Raw genomic sequence first — 22,741 nt, 5'->3', positions numbered from 1 at the left:
AGTAAATTTAAGGAGGAGATAGACAGATTTTTAATTAGCAATGGGTTGAAGGGTTATGGAGAACAGGAAGGAAGGTAGAGTTGAGGCCGAGATGAGATCAGCCATGATCATATTGAATGGTGGAGCAGGCTCGAGGGGCTGAATTGCTTACTCCTGCTCCTAGTTCTTATGTTCTTAAAACCTACCTCTTTGACCAGCTTTTGGTTACCTGTCTTGATATCTCTTTTGGTAGCTTGGTGTTGAATTTTGTTTGCTAATCTCTCCTGTGAAGCACTGTTGTGAGTCTTTGGAATTCTCTTCCTCAAAAGGCGGTGGAAGCAGAGTCTTTGAATATTTTTAAGGCAGAGGTAGATAGATTCTTGATAAGCAAGTGGGTGGAAGGTTATTGGGGGTAGGTGGAAATGTGGAGTAATATGTTCAGCCATGAACCTATTGAATGGCAGAGCAGGCTCGAGGGGTCGAGTGGCCGACTCCTTCTCCAAATTCGTATGTTCGTAAAAGGCAACAGTGACATGAGGAAAAACTTTTTTACGCACTGAGTGGTTAGGATCTGAAATGCACTGCCTGAGAGGGTGTGGAGGCAGATTCAGTTGAGGCCTTCAAGAGAGAACTGAATAATTACCTGAAGAGAAAAATTTGCAGGGCTACAGGGAAAAGCAGGGTAGTGGGACTAGGTGAGTTGCTGTTTCAGAGTGCTGGCAGGGACAAGACGGGCCGAAAGGCTGCCTCCTGTGCTGTAACCGTTCTATGGAAGGTGCTATATAAACACCCTGTAAGTAACATTTTTTCGAAGCAATTGGCTACATTGAATTCCAGAACCACTATTATGTTTTCCAAAGCAAGTGTGTTATCTGCTTTGTTTCCAGAGGATTGCATTTTCTATGTGTATCCTGATATAAGCTTCTGCAGGCACAATAAAATCAATTTGCTTCTAAATCCAAAGCTGTGAAATCTTTTAATGTTGCTAATTCTGGTCTGTTATGTACCCCTTTTCAGTGCTTCACCATTGCTTGTTGTGCCTTAAGTTGCCTAGGCCCTAAACTCTGGAATTTCCTTTCTAAACTTCTTTGGATCTGTACCTTGCTCTCTCGCTTTAAGATACTCCTTAAACCAATCTCTACACCTGTCCTGTTAGCACCTTACTTGGCTTGGTGTCCAATTTTGTTTGATAGCATTCTTGCGAAGCACTTTGGGATGTTTTACTACATTAAAGGCGTTATATAAATACGTTTGTGTTGTTGTACCCCCACCCCCCATAATTAACATGCAGATCTCTGCATTCCTCCAATATTGGCCTCTTGTGCATCCCCAAATTTAATCGCTCCACCATTGGCGGCCCTGTCTTCAGCTGCCTGAAGCCTAAGCTCTGAAATTTCCTCACTAAACCCCTCCGCCTCTGCCTCTCCCTCACCCTTTAAGCCGCTTCTTAAAACCAACTTCTTTGACCAAGCCTTTGGTCACCTATCCTTAGGTGTCAAATTTTGTTTGGTAAAGCTCCTTTGAAATGCCTTGGGATGTTGTGCTTCTTCAAAGATGCTATATAAATGAAAGTTATAATAACATCAGGAAACAGTAGGTTTATATGAGATGGAGAATGGGTATATGGGTGGGATTTTACTGCTGATAGATCATTTCATGTTCTTGTCCTTGCTGCTATTGGTCGGCTAATTATGTTCCATGATAGATCGATACATGCTATTGTTCTTGCTGCTGATTGGTCAACTATTGTGTCTTGTGGTAAGTCGTTACTTTTGTTCTTGTCGGGGTATGTTGGCTGCAGAGCCGGTGGTGATGTGTTTCTTGAGTAGGGGTAACCAGGTATCACTGATGAGCAGGCCACTGTCTTGGGCGATGGTGTGGTGTTGAGAAATCTCCATAGCCTCCCTGACACGTCTTGTATGCCAATGCGTGATAGATGAGATGAGTTTGGAATTAGAGACAGAACAACAACTTTCCATACCATTCCTTGACATTCTCATCACCAAGTGAGGTAAGAGTGACTGCGCTTGACATCAAGGCAGCGCTTGACATCAAGGCAGCATTTGACCGAGTGTGGCATCAAGGAGCCCTAGCAAAACTGGAGTCAATGGGAATCGGGGGGGATCTCTCCACTGGCTGGAGTCATACTTAGCACAAAGGAAGATGGTTGTGGTTGTTGGAGGTCAATCATCTCAGCTCCAGGACATCACTGCGTGTGTTCCTTAGGGTGGTGTCCTAGGCCCAACCATCTTCAGCTGCTTCATCAATGACCTTCCTTCAATCATAAGGTCAGAAGTGGGGATGTTCGCTGATGATGATACAATGTTCAGTACCAGATACTGAAGCAGTCCGTATCCATATACAAAAAGACCTGGACAACATTCAGGCTTGGGCTGATAAGTGGCAAGTAACATTTGCGCCACATAAGTGTCAGGCAATGACCATCTCCAACAAGAGAGAATCCAGCCATATCCCCTTGACATTCAATGGCATTACCGTTACTGAATCCCCCACTATCAAAACCCTGGACGTATCCATTGACCAGAAGTTGAACTGGACCAGCTATATAAATACTGTGGCTACAAGAGCCGGTCAGAGGCTGGGAATTCTGCAGTGAGTAACTCGCCTCCTGACTCCCCAAAGCCTTTCCACGATCTACCAGGCACAAGTCAGGAGTGTGATGGAATACTCTCCACTTTTAGATGAGTGCATCTCTAACAACACTCAAGAAGCTCGACACCATCCAGGACAAAGCATTCCGCTTGATTGGCACCCCATCCACCACCTTCAACATTCACTCCCTCCACCACCGACACACAGTGGCAGCAGAGTGCACCATCTACAAGATGTGTGCACTGCAGCAACTCACCAAGGCTCCTTCGACAGCACCTTCCAAAACCATGACCTCTACCTTCCAGAAGGACAATGGCAGCAGATGCATGGAAACACCACCACCTGCAAGTTCCCCTCCAAACCACACATCATCCTGGCTTGGAACTATATCGTTGTTCCTTCACTGTTGCTGGGTCAAAATCCTGGAACTCCCTTCCTAATGACACTGTGGGTGCACCTACACCATGTGGACTGCAGCGGTTCAAGAAGGCAGCTCACCACCACCTTCTCGAGCAATTAGGGATAGGTAACAAATGCTGGCCTAGCCAGTGACGCCCACATCTAGTGAAAGAATAAAACAAAGGCAGCCACTAACCTCATTTAGTTGAGGGAGGAATTCCACATATATAATACATATATAAATTCTATAAAGAATAATTTGCTTCTCTGCAATTTTAACAAAGTGTTCAGTGTTTATTCTGTGACATGTTGTTCACATTAACATAATGGCCTGTTTCTGTGTTGTACTTTCTATGTAATTCTATGTAATGGAGTATCTGCTGAAAACTGTAGAAATGTTGTTACATGAAGGGGTATGGGGTAAAGAGCAGGAAGGGAGTGAAACTAATTGGATAACTGTTTCAAAGAGCTGTAATTCTAAGGACACTTCAAGTATTTATCCAGTTGCCTTTTGAAAGTTACTTTTGAATCATCTTCCACCAGTCTTTCTGGTAATGCATTTCAGATCATAGCAATTTGGTGTGTAAAAAAAAAAAAGCCCTCATTGCCCCTCTGGCTCTTTTGCCAATTAGATTAAATATAGATTCAGCTATTAAAACAAAAGCCAAACGACTGAATTCTCAAAATTAGTTTTATTTCAGACGGTCTCATTTTTCCTTGCAAATGTCAGCTCAGCTTTCCTTGCATCTTTGAATATGTATATTACACTTTTAAGTCGCAGTAAGCCACTTTGATGTTTTTATTTTCACTGTTTTCATGCTACCTGGTTTGTTTGGTAGTTCCCTGATATACGTTTTCCAAGCTCGGTCTGTTATATTGCACGTCTGTATTTTTTCAGGCTGTCAGTGCCACTTCAGCTTCCTTTGCCAGCATGATGGTCCTTAGCACATATTCCACTGACCTTTGCATCATAAGGGGACTGATTGTAAATCTAGTCATGTTGCTAGTTAGAAGGGCATCAGCTGGGATATAATGATTCACTTGATTTCCTTGCAATGGCAAGCATAACTCTACCGTTAGTTTTTTCGGGGAAGGCTTTGGACTTCTAGTTGCGTGTTTAGATTTAGATTTAGAGATACAGCACTGAAACAGGCCCTTCGGCCCACCAAGTCTGTGCCGACCATTAACCACCCATTTATACTAATCCTACACTAATCCCATATTCCTACCACATCCTCACCTGTCCCTCAATTCCCCTACCACCTACCTATACTAGGGGCAATTTATAATGGCCAATTTACCTATCAACCTGCAAGTCTTTTTGGCTGTGGGAGGAAACCGGAGCACCCGGAGGAAACCCACGCAGACACAGGGAGAACTTGCAAACTCCACACAGGCAGTACCCAGAATTGAACCCGGGTCGCTGGAGCTGTGAGGCTGCGGTGCTAACCACTGTGTTACTTTATTATGCTTTGATTTTGCAGTATTATGACCAAAATTGTTTGTTTGCTGTATTTTTATTTGTCTGATGTTTGCCATTTGTAAGCTTGAGATCATCCAAAACTCTGCTGCTGTGTCCGTATTCGCACCGAGTCCCGCTCACCCATCACCCCTGTGCACACTGATCTCTCCATTAAATAAAACCTTGATTTTAAAATTCCCCATCTTGTTTCCAAATCCCTCCATGGCCTCACCGCTCCCTATCTCTGAAATCTCCCCCAGCCCGACAACCCTCCAAGATGTCTCCACTAAAGGCCGGCTACCCGACCCGAACCCGACGACATGTGTCGGGTTCGAGTCGCACTTCCGGGTCCAGCATTCAGGCTTGGGTTGGGCCGGGTCAGACACGCTCTATCACAACCTCAGGTAAGTGGCTCCAATGTTAATCTAATTTTTGGACTCGAAAGGTGGTTTTGTTACAGTTATTTTAAGCTTGTGCAGAAAAACGGAAGGTAGGTTAACTGATGGTTGGATCGGGTTGGGTCAGGCGCAGGAAAAAATGGAAGGACTCAGGCCGGATTGGGCTTGGGGTCGGATGTGGTTCTGTCAGGCTCGGGTGGGGTTTCATTTGCAGACCCAAGCTAGCCTTTCGTCTGCACTCTTCTAATTCTGGCCTCTTGTGCATCCCCGATTTTAATTGCCCTCATCACTGGTGGCCCTGCCTTCAGCTGCTTAGGCCCTAAGCTCTGGAATTCCCTCCTTAAACCTCTCTGCCTCTGTACTTCTCTCTTCTTTCAGACACTGCTTAAAACCTACCTCTTTGACAAGCTTTTGGCTATCTGCCCTAATAATCTCCTTACATGGTTTGGTGTCATATTTTGCTAGCTAGCATAGGAACATAGGAAATAGGAGCAGGAGTAGGCCATTCAGCCCCTCAAGCCTGCTCTGCCATTCAACTAGATCATGGCTGACCTTCTACCTCAATACCATTTTACGCACTATTACCATATCCCTTGATATCTTTAATATCTAGAAATCTATCAATCTGTGTCTTGAATATACTCAGTCCTAAATGGCCTACCTCTTATCTTGAGACTGTGTCCCCTGGTTCTGGAACCCCCAGCCAGGGAAGACATCCTTCCTGCATCTATCCTGTCTAGCCCTGTAAGAATTTTGTATGCTCCAATGAGATCACCTCTCATTCTTCTAAATGCTAGAGAATACAGGCCCAGTCTCCTCGATCTCTCTTCATAGGACAATCCCGCCATCCCAGGGTTCAGTCTGGTGAACCTTCATTGCACTCCCTCTACGGCAAGTATATCCTTCCTTATGTAAGGATACCAAATACTCCAGGTACAGCCTCACCAAGGTTCTATACAATTTCAGCAAGACTTCTTTACACCTGTATTCAAATCCTCTTGCAATAAAAGTCAACATACCATTTGCCTTCCTAATTGCTTGCTGCACCTGCATGTTAGCGTTCAGTGACTTATGAACAAGGAGACCCAGGTCCCTTTGGACATCAACACTTCCCAATCTTTCACCATTTAAGAAATATTTTGCACTTCTGTTTTTCCTGCCAAAGTGGATAACTTCACATTTTTCCACATTATATTTCATCTGCCATGTTCTTGCCCACTCACTTAGCCTGTCTAAATCCCCTTGAAGCCTCTTTGCATCCTCCTCACAACTCACATTCCCACCTCTTGTGTAGCGCCTTGCAACATTTTATTACATTAAAGGTGCTATAAATGCAAGTTGTTGTAGGGGTGGGATGATGTTCATGTGGAGCATAAACACCAACGTAGATCAGATGGGCCAAATGGCCTGTTTTTGTGCTGTAGCTTCTATGTAATGGAATATCTAATGAAATGCTGTTCTCCTGTTATTGGCATTTAATATATATCCTGGCAGGAAAAATATTGCATCTTTAAAAGATTTTCCATTAAAATATTTCATATTTGTTAACCTGAGCAATGGTCACGGTTAATTGTGGATTCATGCATAATCCAGTCTCTTAAAACAGTAAATGCCTGCTGCTCCTTTTACTAATAGCTAATAAAACTGCAGCTGCCAGATTGTGTTGTTTTTCTTAATTCCCTTTTTGGTTTTTTTTTTTGATTCCATCTTGGTGCTCATGTTGAGGAATAATTGTACTGGGGAATGAAACATCTTTCCTCTCTGTAGTGACAGCATCAAGTCGCTTTAGGTCAGGTAAAGTGCAAGTTAGATGCAGGTTAGAGCTTCTCCTGTGCTGGTCCTATAATGTTACTTGACCCATTCCAAAAAGGGTACCCCCCACTGCAGTCACGAGCCATTTTCATTTACATGATTAACTCTCGTAGCCTATTTACATTGACAGCTTAATAATGAAACTGAGTTGTCAGTTTTCTCAAATGAGCACAATGTACGCAGCATATCACTTCCCAAGTTCTGCTCTCTGAATTAATATTGGGATTTTAAAAAGGTATTGCTCCAAGGGTTGACTTTTTTGGTGGGTGCTCGTGAGGTTTCAGTATCTTGCAAACGACCTAGTCTGTCATTATTACAAAGCAGTGCCAAGCACAACCATCATGAGGTAACTAGAGAATGGCATGGAATAAAAATAGTCAGTGCAATAAGAACAAAATCTGCAGGATCCAAAATGCTTTTTGATTGTCAAGGTTATTGTTACTTGATTTTGCAGCACAATTCTATCTAAACCAACTATGAACCTATTACAGAGCTTTTTGTTAATTTTGGGCTCCTCGTTATAGAAAGGAGCTGGACAAATTGAAAATGTTTAACAAAATAGCAACTATTTGTACTCATATAGCACTGCTAACGTAATAAAAATATACCAAGACACCTCACAGGACTGTAATTGGACAAAATTTGATAGTGAGTCACATAAAGATATTAGGACAAGTAACTGGAAGGTTAGTCACAGAGGTAGGATTTAAGGAGCATCTCAAAAGAGGGGAGAGAGGCAGAGAGGTTTAGGGAGGAAGTTCTGAAGCTTAGTACCCAGGTTGGTGAAGGCACGGCCACCGATTGTAGTTTGATGTATATCGGGATGCATAAGAGGCCAGATTTAAAGATGCAAAGAGATCTTGGAGGGTTGTAGGGCTGGAGGAGGTTACAGAGATAGGGAGGGGGTGAGACCATGAAGGAACTTGAAACCAAGGATAAGATTTTAAAACTGAGTTGTTGCCAGATTGGGAGCCAGTAGGTCAATAAGCACAATGGGTGATGGGTGAACGGGACTTTGTGCAAATTAGGACACAGGCAGCAGAACTTTAGATGAGCTGAGGTTTACGGAGGGTGGAAGGTGGGAGTAGTTGAGTCTAGAGGCAACAAAAATGAGGGTTTCAGCAGCAAATGAGCAGAGGTTGATTAATATAATACCAGGGATCAGAGGATACAGTTATGATTAGAGATTTGGAAAAACTAAGGTTTTAATCACTGCAGCAGAGAAGGTCAAGGGGGGAATCTAGCATAAGTATTCAAAATTATGAAATTGTTTTGGGGGGGGTAGATAGAGCTTATTTCCACTGGTCAAGAATCAGTAACTGGGAGGCATAAATTTAGCATTTCTACTGGAAAGAGGAGAGTAGAAGAAGTTGTAATAGAAAGCATTGCATTACCATGTGGTTATTGAAGCTGATTTGAGGAAATAAAGATGAAAAATATTAGAGGTATTGGAAAGATCAGGTAAAAGGCACTATTACAGCAGGTAGTTCCAGTTTTTCATTTTCGATCTTTGTGCCCCTGCCAAAGTTGAAAGACCTGCTGTGCGTCACTTGGCTGAGTTTCTCTATAAGAACCAATGTCTTGCTCTGTTGTCACACCTACCGTGCATGTGCATTACTTATGGTACTTCGGAACTCAGAAGTGAAGCTTTGATGTTGCTGAGTGTAAACTGAGGGGGAGGTGCGTGCCTGGCACTCAAATTGAATCCAACAACAGCAGTCTGAAACTGGATTGATCATTATCCTCAGTGTAAACAAGCTTATTGAGATTGCCCAGTTTGTGCCAAAATGATGGGCAGCTCTGCACCGTGGACTCACGTCCGCCGGGAGTTGTAGTGAGACTGCCTAAAATGATTTCAGTTGAAACCCTTAATTGTCATTTGTGATGAGACTTTCATCCATTGGTATGAATGGGGCTCAGATCCAACTCCCTGAGGCGAAATGATAGTGTTCTATGATCCTCTGCCACCGCTCATCTGTTATTCAAGACAGTTCTTAAATAGAATTTTCAATTGGATCTAGTTTAATCCTACTTAAGGGTATTTACATATCATGAATGAGACTGCTTTGAAAGAGCTTATTGGTGCAACAGGTAGACATAATGAGCAGTTTTAAGTCACTTTTGGTATGTTTGAGCAATGATAGCTGTAGGTTTACCATGTATACTAGCAGCTCACAGTATTTTGTATCGTATTTTATCTGATCTGTGCTGTGTGTTGTTACAGAAATGTGTGTTTTGTATCTTTTTCCATATTTTTTATAAAAAGGAAAATGTCATGGTTTACTTTTTTGTGAGAAATTGCTGTACATGGGCGGCGCAGTGGTTAGCACCGCAGCCTCACAGCTCCAGGGACCCGGGTTCAATTCTGGGTACTGCCTGTGCGGGGTTTGCAAGTTCTCCCTGTGACCGCGTGGGTTTTCGTCGGGTGCTCTGGTTTCCTCCCACAGCCAAAGACTTGCAGGTGATAGGTAAATTGCCCGTTGTAAATTGCCCCTAGTGTAGGTAGGTGATAGGGAATATGGGATTACTGTAGGGTTAGTATAAATGGGTGGTTGTTGGTCAGCACAGACTCGGTGGGCTGAAGGGCCTGTTTCAGTGCTGTATCTCTAAATAAAATAAAATAAAATAGAAGCACTTTGGTCACAGATAGGGTAGATTGTGCATTCTGCTGCAATATTCAGCAGCAGGGAGCTCTGAGATGGGAGCTGAAAATTGTTGTGTATTGTCAATCGTCTCACATCACATTGAATTATTAATGCTCATTTCTAATCTCAAAGTATGATCATATAAGGAAAGTACAGCTCTGAACATTGAGGTTAGGCCTGCATTCCCCCACCCCACCCCTCTCCTCTGCAGTACATTTAATAGAGGTGTGCAAAGTTTGGAGGGGTTTTGATGGAGTGGATAGGGAGAAACTGTTTGCACTCACAGAAGGACACAGATTTAAGATGATTGGTAAAAGAATGCAGTAAGTTGTGATCTGGAATGCGCTGCCTGAAAGGGCGGTGGAAGCAGATTCACTACTAACTTTCAAAAGGGAATTGGATAAATACTTGAAAAGGAATAATTTGCAGGGATGTGGGGAAAGAGCAGGGGGAGTGGGACTAATTAAATTGCTCTTTCAAAGAACTAACACAGACACGATGGGCTGAATGGCCTCCTACTGAAGGATATGATTCAATGATGCACCCTAGCTGTACAACGCAATAGTGCCATTAAGGGATTTCGTAAAGCTGGATTGTTGTACTTGCTACTTTATTTAATTGTGTAAACTTTAGGTGCTGCTTTTAAATACACTCTGCCACAGAATTATAAGTCAAGGATTCAAGTTTGCGGTTTTCCACACGACCAAGTTATTGATCTTGGCTGCACTAGCACATCCAGTGCAATTCCAGTCAGTAAAAAAGCAAATAAACCAATGTGCTTTTTATTTTATATTCATGTTGATGGCAAGCATCAACTTGTTTGGTTTACTTCTTGTGCAGAGTGTTAAAGGATTAGTGAAGGAAAAGAAAGACTTGCATTTATACAGTGCCTTTCATGACGTTCCAAAGTGCTTTACAGCCAATTAAGTACTTTTGAAATGTAGAATGTAGGAAACGCAGTAATTTGCACACAGCAAATTCCCACAAACAGCAAAGTGACAATGACCAGTTAATCTGTCATATCGATAATTGGTTGAGGGATAAATATTGGCCAGTACACCAGGGAGAACTCTCCTGCTCCTCTCTGAAATAGTGCCCTGTGATCTTTTGCATCCACTTGAGAGGGCAGACGGTGCCTAAGTTTAGCTTCTCATCCGAAAGACGGAGCCTCCAACAGTGCAGCATTCCCTCAGTATTGCACTGGGTATGTCGGCCTAGATTTTGAGCTCAAGACTCTAGAGTGGGGCTTGAAACCACAATCTTCAAACTTGAGGGCAGGAATGCTAATAGCTGAGCTGACTCTGTAAAAATAAAAAAACTTCTTGATGCACAATGTTTTGTGCATTTGTGATGTAGACATACTGTGCTTCTCTCATACAGTATCTTTTTTATGGAAAGTAATTCTGTACTGAATGTAGCAAGGGTGGAGGTTGGTTTCGCTTCAGTAAATTCTGCTTTATGTGTAAATCTTTATCGCCACATATACCCTCTAGCCAGGAGAATGGGACCTGGGCACAAAGTCCACTAAAACAGGTCTGTGATTAGCAGCAGTTGGATTTTAAGGGCAGCAAGTTTGGGAAATGCATTTTTTGTTTGTTTATGTTTATTTTTTTCCCTTCCGTTTTTAAACAGATTGATCATGTCTTGCCCCATCTAGCTGTGCGCCTGAAGAATTGATCAAACCCATGCAGCCAAGCAGGCTAGTTGGAGTGATGGGCAGCTTTGGGAATTGATTTGCAAAATTCTACTTGGGAGTCGGATGCTCAGCCTGTTTGAGCTAACAGTTTACCCCAAGAGTATACTTCTGTTAATTGTATCATTTTGTGTGGCAAGGACACTCTATACATTAGAGTATTGTACTATAGTTGAGGCCCATTAATTGGGATGTCGTTGTGGAGATGTCTTTATCAGAACCATTCCCAGTCAGCAATGCTCATCAGTACTGATTAAATACAATAGAATTCAATGTGATGCCTGAGAACATTGCCTCTTAAGTAATCTCCTCATTAACCAGAACCTCATCAACTGTTTATTGAAGGAATGAGATCATTGATTGGTTATTTACGGGTGTTCATCCCTAAATTTAAAAATCTATACTTTGTATAAATAAGCTGCGCATTCTTCCCAAAATCTAATTAACTGTAACATGCTGGGTGGAACATTATATTACAAAAAAATGCAGATTGTTCCACTGTGACCTAGGCTATAGCTGTACAATTAGATTCCTGTATCTGCATTTAAGCTTTAGCATAAACTAATGACAAACCTCAAAAACAATTTGAAACTCAATCAGTTTAACTCAGGAGGGTAAATTTAATATGATAATTTGTCTCATTGAATTATATTAGCTTAGCAGGGTAGCATGCAAATATATGACCCTTACTTAGTGTTTTCAGTGGTTGCTGTGCTGATGGATATTTCAGTTCTGATAAGGAACTTTGGGGGAACTTTGCAATTCCGTTGAATGTTCTCTTGGAGGTCTGAGATCTGAACCAGATCTCATACTGGGTTGATCTTCGTCTCCCCGTTTCCATAATTTGCCTCTATTCGTGATGTGACAGCAAGACACAAATAACTGTTTCTAATAATATCAGATAGAGTTGTGGAGGACAGCATTTTAATGTAGTAAACGACCTCCCTGTGGGGTTGTTATTGCCAGCACAGAACATCAGTTACACAGTTGCAACAATAGTCTCTTAATTGATTCGTTTAATTAGCAGGAGATGAAGTTTGTGCTGCATCTTGTCATCCAGTATCACGGGAGGGGGGCTCAACAGTCTGTGCTGTCTGCCACCAAAGAGTGTTTTCACTTGTCATGTTCATATAAAGCTGTAATTATATGTAAATGAAAACTGCCAAAACCGTTCTAAGTTTTATTTGACCACACAAAGTAGTGTCGAACAGATTGCAAGATGAGACATTTTAAATGTTGCTTCATGTTTTTCGTTGTTCTATATCATACATACTTATGTTGGATCAAATCTCAATAGGCAGTAGATATGCCAAACAAAAGGAATTGATTTTGTGTGTTCTTTTAATGGTCAAAAAATAATTTTGTTTGTAGTATGTTATGAATGTTTTTAAGGAATTTTGGTATGTTTTGTTCTGTAAGTTGATAATAAGGAAGCCAAAAATACATGCACTATAGGAATTGGGATATGGGGGAAATCTTATAACAGGGATTTGCACACACAGTTGCACATCTAAGTTAGGCTTGGCTGCATTTGGGTCTCCTGCAAATTTTGTATCAGTGACACGGGATCACAGGCTGAATTCCACTTGATTCTTATGGACTGAAATTTCTTTGGGTCACATTTATGTTTAGTGATGGTCAAGAATTTGAGTTTTCTGTAACTAAAATCCTAAAATTGGCATCAGCTTTTTATCTTTGTGCGTTCTCAAAGTGGCTGGAATATCGCATTGAAAATCTATTGAGCCCTCCATTTTTGCCTTTAAAAATTATGATTTCCCCATACTCTCTTGATTTAAATATTCCAATCATAATTGTACACAAATTGGTGGAGCTCTCTCCTGGATGATTTTATTTTGTTATAAACCAATGCATTGTTTTTAACATCTGCTGCCTTTTTATTGTCATGTCAATCTTTGCTGGTGTTGCATGTGTAAGTTTTGTTGTAGTTTTTGTTCAATGCATTAAGTTGGTGTTTCATTATGTCCCTGCAACAACTGCGCTCAATGCTTTACACACTTGACTCTTATTTTCTGTTGTTCTTTCTCTTCCCAATCCTCTGCTTCTGTGGAATCATAGATTTTGGTTGAAAAATTTAAATTCTGTACAAATCTCAGTCGTAGCCAAGACTATTGCATTTACAGGCCACGTACAGTTACAACCACTGTGACTAGGAGAGGTACAAAGTAACTGGTGGAACTCTGGAAATGCACAGAAGGCTGTTCAATATCTTGTTTTGTTTCGGGTTGCCTGTTGATTGGGGAGCTGATGTAATGGAAAGGTGGTTCATTGCTTAACTTAGATGACTATCAAAAGCTTTTGAAAAGCAGCGTTACAAGAATGTTCTCCTTAGAGCTGAGAAGGCTCAGAGGAGATTTGATTGGGGTGTTTAAAATCTTGAAGGGTTTACATAAAGCAAGCAGAGAGAAACTGTTTCAAATGGCTGAAAGGTCGATAACAAGAGGGCACAATTATGAGGTGATTGGCAAAAGAACTAGAGGTGACATGAGTAGAAACCTTTTTTGCATAATGAGCTGTTTGGATTTGGAATGCATTGCCTGATAGGGTGGTGGATATAGATTCAATTGTAGCCGTCAAAAGGGAATGGAAAAGGATATCCTTAGCCCATGTCCCCTAGGCTTAGACTAAAGCCCTTACTGCATGAGACTAGCATGCATAATTTTTTCAGCTGAGCATTTATTTTATTTTTATAGATACAGCACTGAAACAGGCCCTTCGGCCCACCAAGTCTGTGCTGACCATCAACCACCCATTTATACTAATCCTACATTAATCCCATATTTCTACCACATCCCCAGCTTCCCTCAATCCCCTACCACCTACCTATACTAGGGGCAATTTATAATGGCCAATTTACCTATCAACCTGCAAGTCTTTGGCTGTGGGAGGAAACCGGAGCACCCAGCGAAAACCCACACGGTCACAGGGAGAACTTGCAAACACCGCACAGGCAGTCCCAGAATCGAACCCGGGTTGCTGGAGCTGTGAGGCTGCGGTGCTAACCACTGCGCCACTGTGCCGCATGGATTACATGCATGGATTCTGGAGAAGGCCAACAATATTTGACAATGCAACATTTTCCATAGAATCATATTGAAATTACATCATGGAAACAGACCTCTCGGCCCAAGAAGTCCATGTTAGTGTTCCTCCTCCAACCTGTGCACCGTATAGAAGTGTAATTGGAAAGGGAAATTATTGATAAGAGCAAGGATTTCTTTGGTGAATTCTGCTTTTTTATAAACTGGAACTATCTGTATAGACTAACGCGAATGCTGTAGCATTTCAACAATTCTCTGTGCGATATGTAAAATCCACCTTTTTTCCTTTGTTTCCACATCGAAGAATGTGTCACCATAGATTGAGGTCGCGATGACCCAAGAAGCCATCAGTACCAGCCTTGTGACAACATGGGTCCAGCAAAACAATTGGCTTCTGGCGTCTGAAATAGAAAGGAAACAGTGTTCAAAAGGAACGGGGATGAAATACTTAATACATTTATACAAATACCTAACAGGCTACCAGTGAATTATATGGGGAAAGAGTGGGGGAGTGGGACTAACTGGACTGCTCTTCGAAAGAGCAGGTCCAGAATCGATGGGCTGAATGGCCTTCTATGCTATACTATTCTAAGTTGAATTAGATATTTTGTTTGTGGAACAAGTTTGCCTTTCTGCTGTCAAATATGAGCATCACTTGTGATCTACAAATATATTTTAGTCTGCATAAATTTGCTAAATGATAGAGAATAATATAAACTTGTTGGCAATGGACTTCACAGAAACCAGAGGTGGTTTTAGTTTACTCTGAACTAAGAAAACTCCTTAATCCCTTTCACTAATTCATCATTAACAAATTTTCTAGAGGTTTGCTGTCTACATCCAGTGATTGATTGATGCCCACGATTTAGCTAGCTTGAACTCTCTCTCATTAATTAGTCCAAATTACATCCACAACCACACAAACCAACCCATTCTTAGATCACAGAGTATGCTATTTAGTAAATAAGCTAAGCCCTTCCTAGGTAAATCATTATAGAGGAATCAAGAGAATGAAATTATGAGCTGACTTTGTGGTTAATGCTAACACAATTCAGGTTGTCTCAATGTTAACATTAGTGCACAGCAAGTTCTCACAAACAGCAATATGTTAATGGTCAAATAATTTGTTTTTCCTGATGTTGGTTGAGGGATAAATATTGGCCAGACCACCAGGAAGAACTCCCTTCCTCTTTAGAATAGTGCCCTCCTGAGCAGGCAGATAGGGCCTTGATTTATAGCCCATCTGAAGTATGGCACATTCGGCAGTTCAGCAATCCTTCAGTACTGCGTTGAAGCGTCACCTTAGGTTTTGTGCTCAAGTCTTTGGAATGAGAAGTATATAAATAGAAACAGGAAGAGACCATTCAGCCCCTTGACCCTGCTCTGCAGTTTAGTTAGATCATGGCTGATCTGTATCTTAACTCCATCTAATCTGCGTTGGTTCCGTAACCCTTAATCTCCTTACCCAACAAAGATCTGTAAATCTCTGTTTTGAAATTTTCAATGGACCCCCAGCCTCAACAGCTTTTTGGGGGAGAGAGATTTCCACTATCCTTTCTGTGAAGAGGTGCTTTCTAACATCACCCTGAGCAGCCTGGACTCCCCCCACCAGAGGAAATAACTTCTCTCCCTCCACCCTATCAACTCCTTTAATCATACGAAATACCTCGATTATATCACCCCTTATTACATAGAATATGCAGCGCAGTAACAGACCATTCGGTCCAACCAGTCCATGCTGGCATTTATGCTCCACTCAAGTCTGAACTTAAGGGAATGCCAGTCTTCCTTTTCTTCCATTTTTTTCCCTGCACATAAGTAGCACGATACATCCAGTGCAACCCACTTCTGAGACGGTTTTGCCTGTCTCCATGTAGGCGTCGCTGGCAAAGCCAGCGTTCATTGTCCATCCCTAATTGCCCTTGAGAAGGTGATGGTGAGCCACTGCCTCGAATACAAAGGAGTGACTTGCTAGGCCATTTCAGAGGGCAGTTAAGAGTCAACTACATTGCTGTGAGTTTGGAGACATATAGAGGCCAGACTGGGTAAGAATGGTAGATTTCCTTCCTCAAAGGACATTGGCAAACCAGAGGGTTTTTTTAATGGTAATTTCATGGTCACCATTAATGACGCTAGCTTTTTATTTCACATGTCTTTAATTTACTGAATTTAAGTTCCCTAGCCATCATAGCAGGATTGGAACTAATTTCTCCAGATCATTAATCCACTAACAGACTCACTATGCTACCGTACCCCATTTATACGGCTGACCAACAATACTTCAGAGCCAGCCCTATAATATTAAGGAGGCTTAAGATCAACATTGTAGAACCATTTGCTGTTCAACGTCATCACAAAGAGGGCTGTCATTTGTGTCATCTAAACAACTATTGAGGAATTAGATAATGTAAACAGACCAGTGGTTAAGGAGACTGAGATGCTCTGGTAAGAATCAAATTAATTCTCACCCAGCCTTAAACCTGTTGTGATCTGGAATGCGCTGCCTGAAAGGGTGGAGAAAGTAGATTCATTGGTAACTTTCAAAAGGAAATTGGATAAATACTTGAAGGGGACTCATTACAATCATACAGTACAGGTAACATTTGCAGGGCTATGGGAAAAGAACAACAGAATGAGACTAGTTGGATACTTTTTTCAAAGAGGCAGCACAGGCACGGTGGGCTGAATGACTACTTTCTGTGCTGTATGATTCTACAAAACTGACTGTTGTCTAAAACTATGTCTACTTAATAACTTTGCGTATTAACCATCTTTACTAATTCTCTTAGTCTACCCCAGGTTCTGAGAATGCAGATCAGCTTTCTTGTCTCCTCCCCTGGATCCTACAAGACATGCAAACGTCATGTGGAGGGGATGAAGACTGAGTACTTTCTTGCAATAAATTCCACTGTAACCACTGAGTCAGATGAAAATGGTGAGCAAAGGTTGAATACTTCCCATAGGGAGAGAAAAATCTTCAAGGACAAGTTGTCCTTCTTCATTGACATGCACCCCTACTGCAAGCAGTATTAGCCGAGTGAAATCTTTCCCTAAAGATGGGGTTTGTTAATTTAGGAGCATCTCTTGTAGCACTGAAATGCACCTGAGTTTTAGGTGCATGTTGGAACATGTATGGAGAAGTTGACATAATATTCCAGAGGTATGGTGGGTCATAAAGTAGTATTAAATGCCTTTTTGCTAGTTAAAGTTCTGTTTGTCGAGTTTTTTTTTTGAGTGTTTGTGATTCCTCAGGTGGCTTTGTTCAAGAAGTTCATGACAAAGTGTTTTTTTTTGTATAGGAAACTATGTTGGAAAGGGCGAGTAATTTTTTTTCTTACATTGTAATAGTCTACTTTACAAACACATCCACCTGATTTTAGAGTGAATGTGGTTAATGAAGGAATTGAGATCTTGGGAGGACACAGAAATAAAGCAATAAACAAATGAACCAATAAATTCAGTAAGGTATTTCAGAAGAAAATTCTTTATCCAGAGACTGGTGAGAATGTGGAATTTGCTACCACATGGAGTAGTTGAGACATAAATGCATTTAAGGGAAGCTAGATAAGTACATGAGGGAGAAACAAATAGGAGGTGATGATCAGATGAGATGAAGAGGGGTGGGAGGAGGCTCATGTGGAGCATAAGCACCAGTATAAACCAGTTGGGCTGAATGGCCTGTTTCTGTGCTGCAGATTCTTTGGTTCTTTGATGTTTCAGATATAAAATTACAATCCGTATGTAGCAAAATCAATGCATAATTTCTCTTATTGGTCATTTCTCAAGCTAACAACTGCAGGTTATCCAATGGTAGGCGGGCTGAATGGGACACAATGTGCTGTCAATCAACTGAAGTAACAGCTGAAACACTGGAAACCCCAACTGTCCCAAGTGGTGATGAGCAAGTATATCAATTCTCTGTTAGAAACAGAGCCACAGAAAGCATACTGTGATTTTCATTGCAAAACATGACCTGTATCAGGTACCAAATATTTAGAGGGCAACGATAAAAGTTTCCTTTTTGAACTTTCAAATTCAGCATATTGGAAAATGGAAAATCATTATTTCAAAAGCTTTTGTTTCACAACCTTTGTGCACTCTAGAAATGCTGATTACTACAAAAAGGCAACACAAATCTCAGAAGAAATCCTATTATTATGATTTTGTATATTTTTTAAGTAGTGATTCTGTAGCTGTGAATGCCAAGCAACTTTGGTAAAAAGCTTTGAGACCACTCCACCCAGTCAGAATACATTCAGAGACTGAAAGAATTGCAAGCTGTTTAAAAAAAACTATTTTCATAAATGAAGTATTGGAACTGACTTGGTTAAGAAAGCAAACCTCATTTTTAACAGGTTGTAAATCGGCATGATTTTCATCTCTTCTGAGTAGGATAATTAGATCCATTTATTCAGTGCAACAAAATTTACATATGTTTTACATAAATGTCCTGCACATCATTTTGTCAGTGGTGGATGCAACTGCTTGACGTTGGTATAAATTGGTATTGCTTCTCAAATCTCCTCTGTGAATTCTCCTGATTAAATTATGCGCAATTTATATAAAACCCCTGGACTCTGATTTTGGATTGTTAGCTCCTTTGTGTGAGCATATAAATGGATCAGTAGCAATGTAAACAGCAGTTTTGCATTATCCTGTGTGTGTGTGTAGCAAGAAACACCCAATTCCTGCATTTCCAATCACTTCGCACTGCCGAGAATTAATTTCCTGCCAGCACCTAGAGTACAGCTCCACCACCCCTTCCCATCCTGAATTATACACCACACTGGCAACCAAGGGAGTCAGCAACCTGTTCTCTGGCCTCTTGAGCATCAAAGAGCCTCAGAGTGACTTGCCTTCTGTCAACTACTTTTCCCAGAGAATGGTGAGCGTCAGCAATTCATTGCTGGCTGGTGCTGCCACCTGCATTGCCTCCAAGAGGGAGCTGGACCAGCTCCTGATGGGAGCAGAGATCATATATAGAACGTGTCTTTATAGATAACTCTTGATTCGTGTGATCTCCTGGACTGTTTTAGTTGCCTGATTCAGAGAGGAATTTTCCAGTGTAGTTTTTCCCTTTTGCCCCTGTGCTTTTTCAGCTTTGCCAGGAGAATACCTGGCTGCGGGAGACAGGGGAGGGGAGAGGAGGAGGGAGTGGAGAAGGTGGAGGGAGGGAGGCGATGTTTAATCACAGTGCTCTAGTCATCATGAGGTGTGGGGCAAGCCTAATGGGTCAACTAGTCTTTTCCTGCCCATCAGTTTGGTATGTTCCTGTGTACCTGCCGTCCTGTGGAAAATGCATGGTCTCCTCCCAACCTCTTGTGTGCTGTGTTTAGAGAATTGCAAGCGTGTTTTCAGTGTAGTCTGGTAAAGTGGCTGTTAGATTGTGGGGAACATGTTCTGTCCAGGTGATAGTGTGATAAGAGGCCAAGTCAAGACTTGCGAGTTGACGTTTTGCTGCTACCTCCTGTTTAATTTTGAATCTGCCACGAGAAGAACTGAAAAGAAACAGTTGACCACCTGGATGAAGACAATTCCATAGGCCCTGCAGTGGGGTGGATTTCCCAGGGGAGGGTGCACCATGCAACTTAAAAGTAATGGCAGTGTTAGAGAAGCAGAAGGAAAGGTAGGCACAGAGAATACAGCAACAACTTGCATTTATATAGTGTCTTTAACATAGTAAAATGTCCCAAGGAGCTTCACAGGAGTGTTATCAAACAAAATTGATACCAAGCCACTTAAGGAGACTTCAGGACAGGTGATCAGAAGCTTGATCAAAGATGTAGGTTTTAAGGAGTGTCTTAAAGAAAGAGAGAAAGGTGGAGAAGTTTAGGGAGGGAATTCCAAAGTTTGGGGCCGAGGCAGCTGAAGGCAAGTAATAGACCAAAAAAACAGAGAATAGTTGCCATGAAAAAGGGGCAGGGTCACTAACTAATTGAAATAGTGCAAATTAGATTCATGTAGGAAGGAAAAAGTATAAAAGAATGGGAGAACAGACCAGAGGCAAGAGACACCTATACTGTTTTATTTAATAGATTATACACCATACAGGATTATGTGCAATCCAAGTCTATTCCAAAATGCTGGACAAATCACCAAGCAGAGTCAAACTTTTATCTAGAAGGAAGAAAGCTGAGGGGTAACCTATTCGAGGACTTCTATAATTCTGAAAGAGTTGAAAGGGTAGAGGTAGAGAAAATGCTTTCACTTGTGGGGAGTCCCAAACTAGCAGCCATATATATAAGATAGTCCCCAATAAATCCAATAAGGAATTCAAGAGAAATACTTTACCGAAAAAGTGATGAGAATGTGGAGCTCATTACTTATTACAGGGAGTTGTTGAGGCGAATAGCATAGCTGCACTTAGGGGGAAGCTGGATAAACACATGATGGAGAAAGGAATAGAATGATATGCTAATAGGGTGAGATGAAGAGGGGTGGGGGAGGCTTATGTGGAGCATAAACAGCAGCATAGACCAGTTGGATCTAATGGCCGGTTTCTGTGCCGTACATGCTATATAACGGGGACTAATTGAGAAATAAAACTGATGTCTTATTTTTCTGATTAGAAGTATAATTTTGCGCAGTGTTGCTATGTGCAGGATACCATGGTAATCGTCCTTAGCTTTAACTTGCACTAATCTTTTGTAATGATGATTGGCGCTATTTATAAGGAATTTTACTGTGGGATTAGTTTACTTTAAAAATACTGTGGTCGGGGAATGATGGCAAGATTTGAGGTATAGTTCAAGTTTAAATTCTTGCACTTTTAAGTATTTAACTTGGCATTTGTGCTTTCCTCAGATGAAATGTTTTGATACTAAGCAGTTCCTCCAACGTTTAAATGGCTCTGCCTTGTTTTATGGGAGGTCATACTGTGCCGGAAAGTCATTGTACATAAAGTTCATCGTCAGCTTAAAAGAGAAAATTATTGTTGCTCCCATTTATTTTCTGCTATTGGTCCAGGATTTAAGGGCATTTTGGATAGCTCCTTGTTCAGTAGGTTACCACATCAGCCTTGTTTTTGCAGGAAGTACCTTGCTCAGCATAGAATTCTTTCCTTAGCAGTTCAAGCACCTAGCCATATGCTTTACTTTGAAAAAGAGTTAATAGATTGTCATGTGACAAATCATAAAACTTTTCCCAAGTATGTGATTGACTTGACTGTTTCTAGTTCCTAGTAGTTTCTGTGAAGAAAAGTAGATAATTTTTTTGTAATTCATTTTTGTTTTTTATTCATTGGACTGTAACATAAGCAACTGTTCACTTGGTTACATTTTCTGCTTTCATTGATTTAAATCAGTTGTTAGGCTCACACAAAGTGCAGTGATTGAAAATACAGAACTCACCTTCAAGAGATATAAAAATTGACTTTTCTTTTAAAAAATGGACAATGTGCCAAACCATGGCCACAGAAGGTTAACAGACCTGGCTTTGCACATTAAAACTGTTGGCAAAGACAAAAGAATACTTTCAAAATGAAGAGGTGTCAATTACGCCCATCTTGAACCCATCGAGACATTTTTGAATTGAATGGGTTCTTCTGAAACAAAAAGGGTGTGAAGTAGCCACATCCTGGGCCATTATCGGTCACCAAAGGGAGGCAAATCCCTGTCTCTCAACAGAGGCGAGATGTGAGAAACTTTTAGCTTTAAAGGTAGCTTAAAACTGGCTCGGGTATAAAATTAAAACCCAACCCAGGCCCGACTCGACCACAGCCAACCCGAGCCCTTTAATTTTTTTTTCGCGTCTGACCCAACACGTATCTCCTTCATCTGTGCTGGCAGCGGGCTATTCCTGCAGCTGGAGTTGTGGGGAATCATGGGTAAGCCTGATCCCATGATTTTCCAGAAGTAGTGTCCAACCCGACCCGAACCCGACACGTGTAGTCGGGTTCAGGTCAGGTAGCCAGGCTTTAAGGTAGCTCCCTGAAGAGAGAGAGAGAGCGAACCCAGGAAGAAGCATCACCAAAAGCTTATCCAACTAATAGCTGGGAGAAAAATCCAACAAGCCAAGAAGGAGGGCGCCCTTCTACATCTTCAACGTGTGCGGCAGTGAATTGGAAGTGACCCTCTGTCTTCAAGCTGAATTTTCAACCAAGAGAGAAATGTACAAACACTGCAGGCCTACAACCAAAGAGAACTTGACCTCCAATGCATTCAACAGGTTTACCGTGAACCCCGAAGCCCGACCTCACTTAAAAACCACTTACCCCTTTTCTTCTCTGTCTCTTGTGTGTGTGCGCGCGCGCGAGTGAATGCATGAGTGGATATGGTTGCGACAATTTCGGGATGAGGCATATTGCTCAATAAATAATTAATCTTCTGTTTTAAACCTACAAGAAAATCTGTCTGTTTGACAACTAGAACACGAAGGGGTTAAACCCTAATAACAGAAAACACTTGCTGTGGTCAGGTGGGAGTTGGAACAACGGGATCCACCCACATGCCTCACCAAGTGGCTGTAACACAATACATGCTTTAAAAATTGGCATGCCAAAATAAAAGAAAAGCTGAATGACTTTGTGCTAATCACCAAGTGTGATGTCACAGAAAGTAGGTGTAATTAACAGGATGCAGGACTTTCCATATTACAGCGCAGAAACGGGCCAGTTGGCCCAATAGGTCTATGCTAATGTTTATGCTGCACACGAGCTTCCTCCGCCCTCTTCATTCACCCTC

At 41.6% G+C, this 22,741-nt stretch overlaps 1 protein-coding gene across 5 annotated transcripts in view; it reads left to right on the top strand.

Annotated features, from left to right (window-relative positions):
* The window catches only part of pcca (propionyl-CoA carboxylase subunit alpha), a 374,025-nt gene that overhangs the window by 272,807 nt on the left and 78,477 nt on the right, over window positions 1-22,741 (top strand). The window contains exon 22 of one of the 5 annotated variants that reach the window (XM_068034217.1): window positions 16,850-17,088. The exons of the other annotated variants lie outside the window; for them this stretch is intronic. Within the exon in view, the coding sequence (XP_067890318.1) occupies window positions 16,850-16,945 (96 nt within the window). The 3' untranslated portion in view covers window positions 16,946-17,088. Of the gene's footprint in view, window positions 1-16,849; window positions 17,089-22,741 lie in introns of those variants that run through there. 5 annotated transcript variants of the gene reach the window in all.

This window comes from Heterodontus francisci, chromosome 6 (assembly GCF_036365525.1).
Source record: "Heterodontus francisci isolate sHetFra1 chromosome 6, sHetFra1.hap1, whole genome shotgun sequence".
NCBI classification, from domain to species: Eukaryota; Metazoa; Chordata; class Chondrichthyes; order Heterodontiformes; family Heterodontidae; genus Heterodontus; species Heterodontus francisci.
The sequence above is the reverse complement of the archived record's forward strand: the minus strand, read 5'-3'. Positions and strand labels throughout refer to the sequence as shown.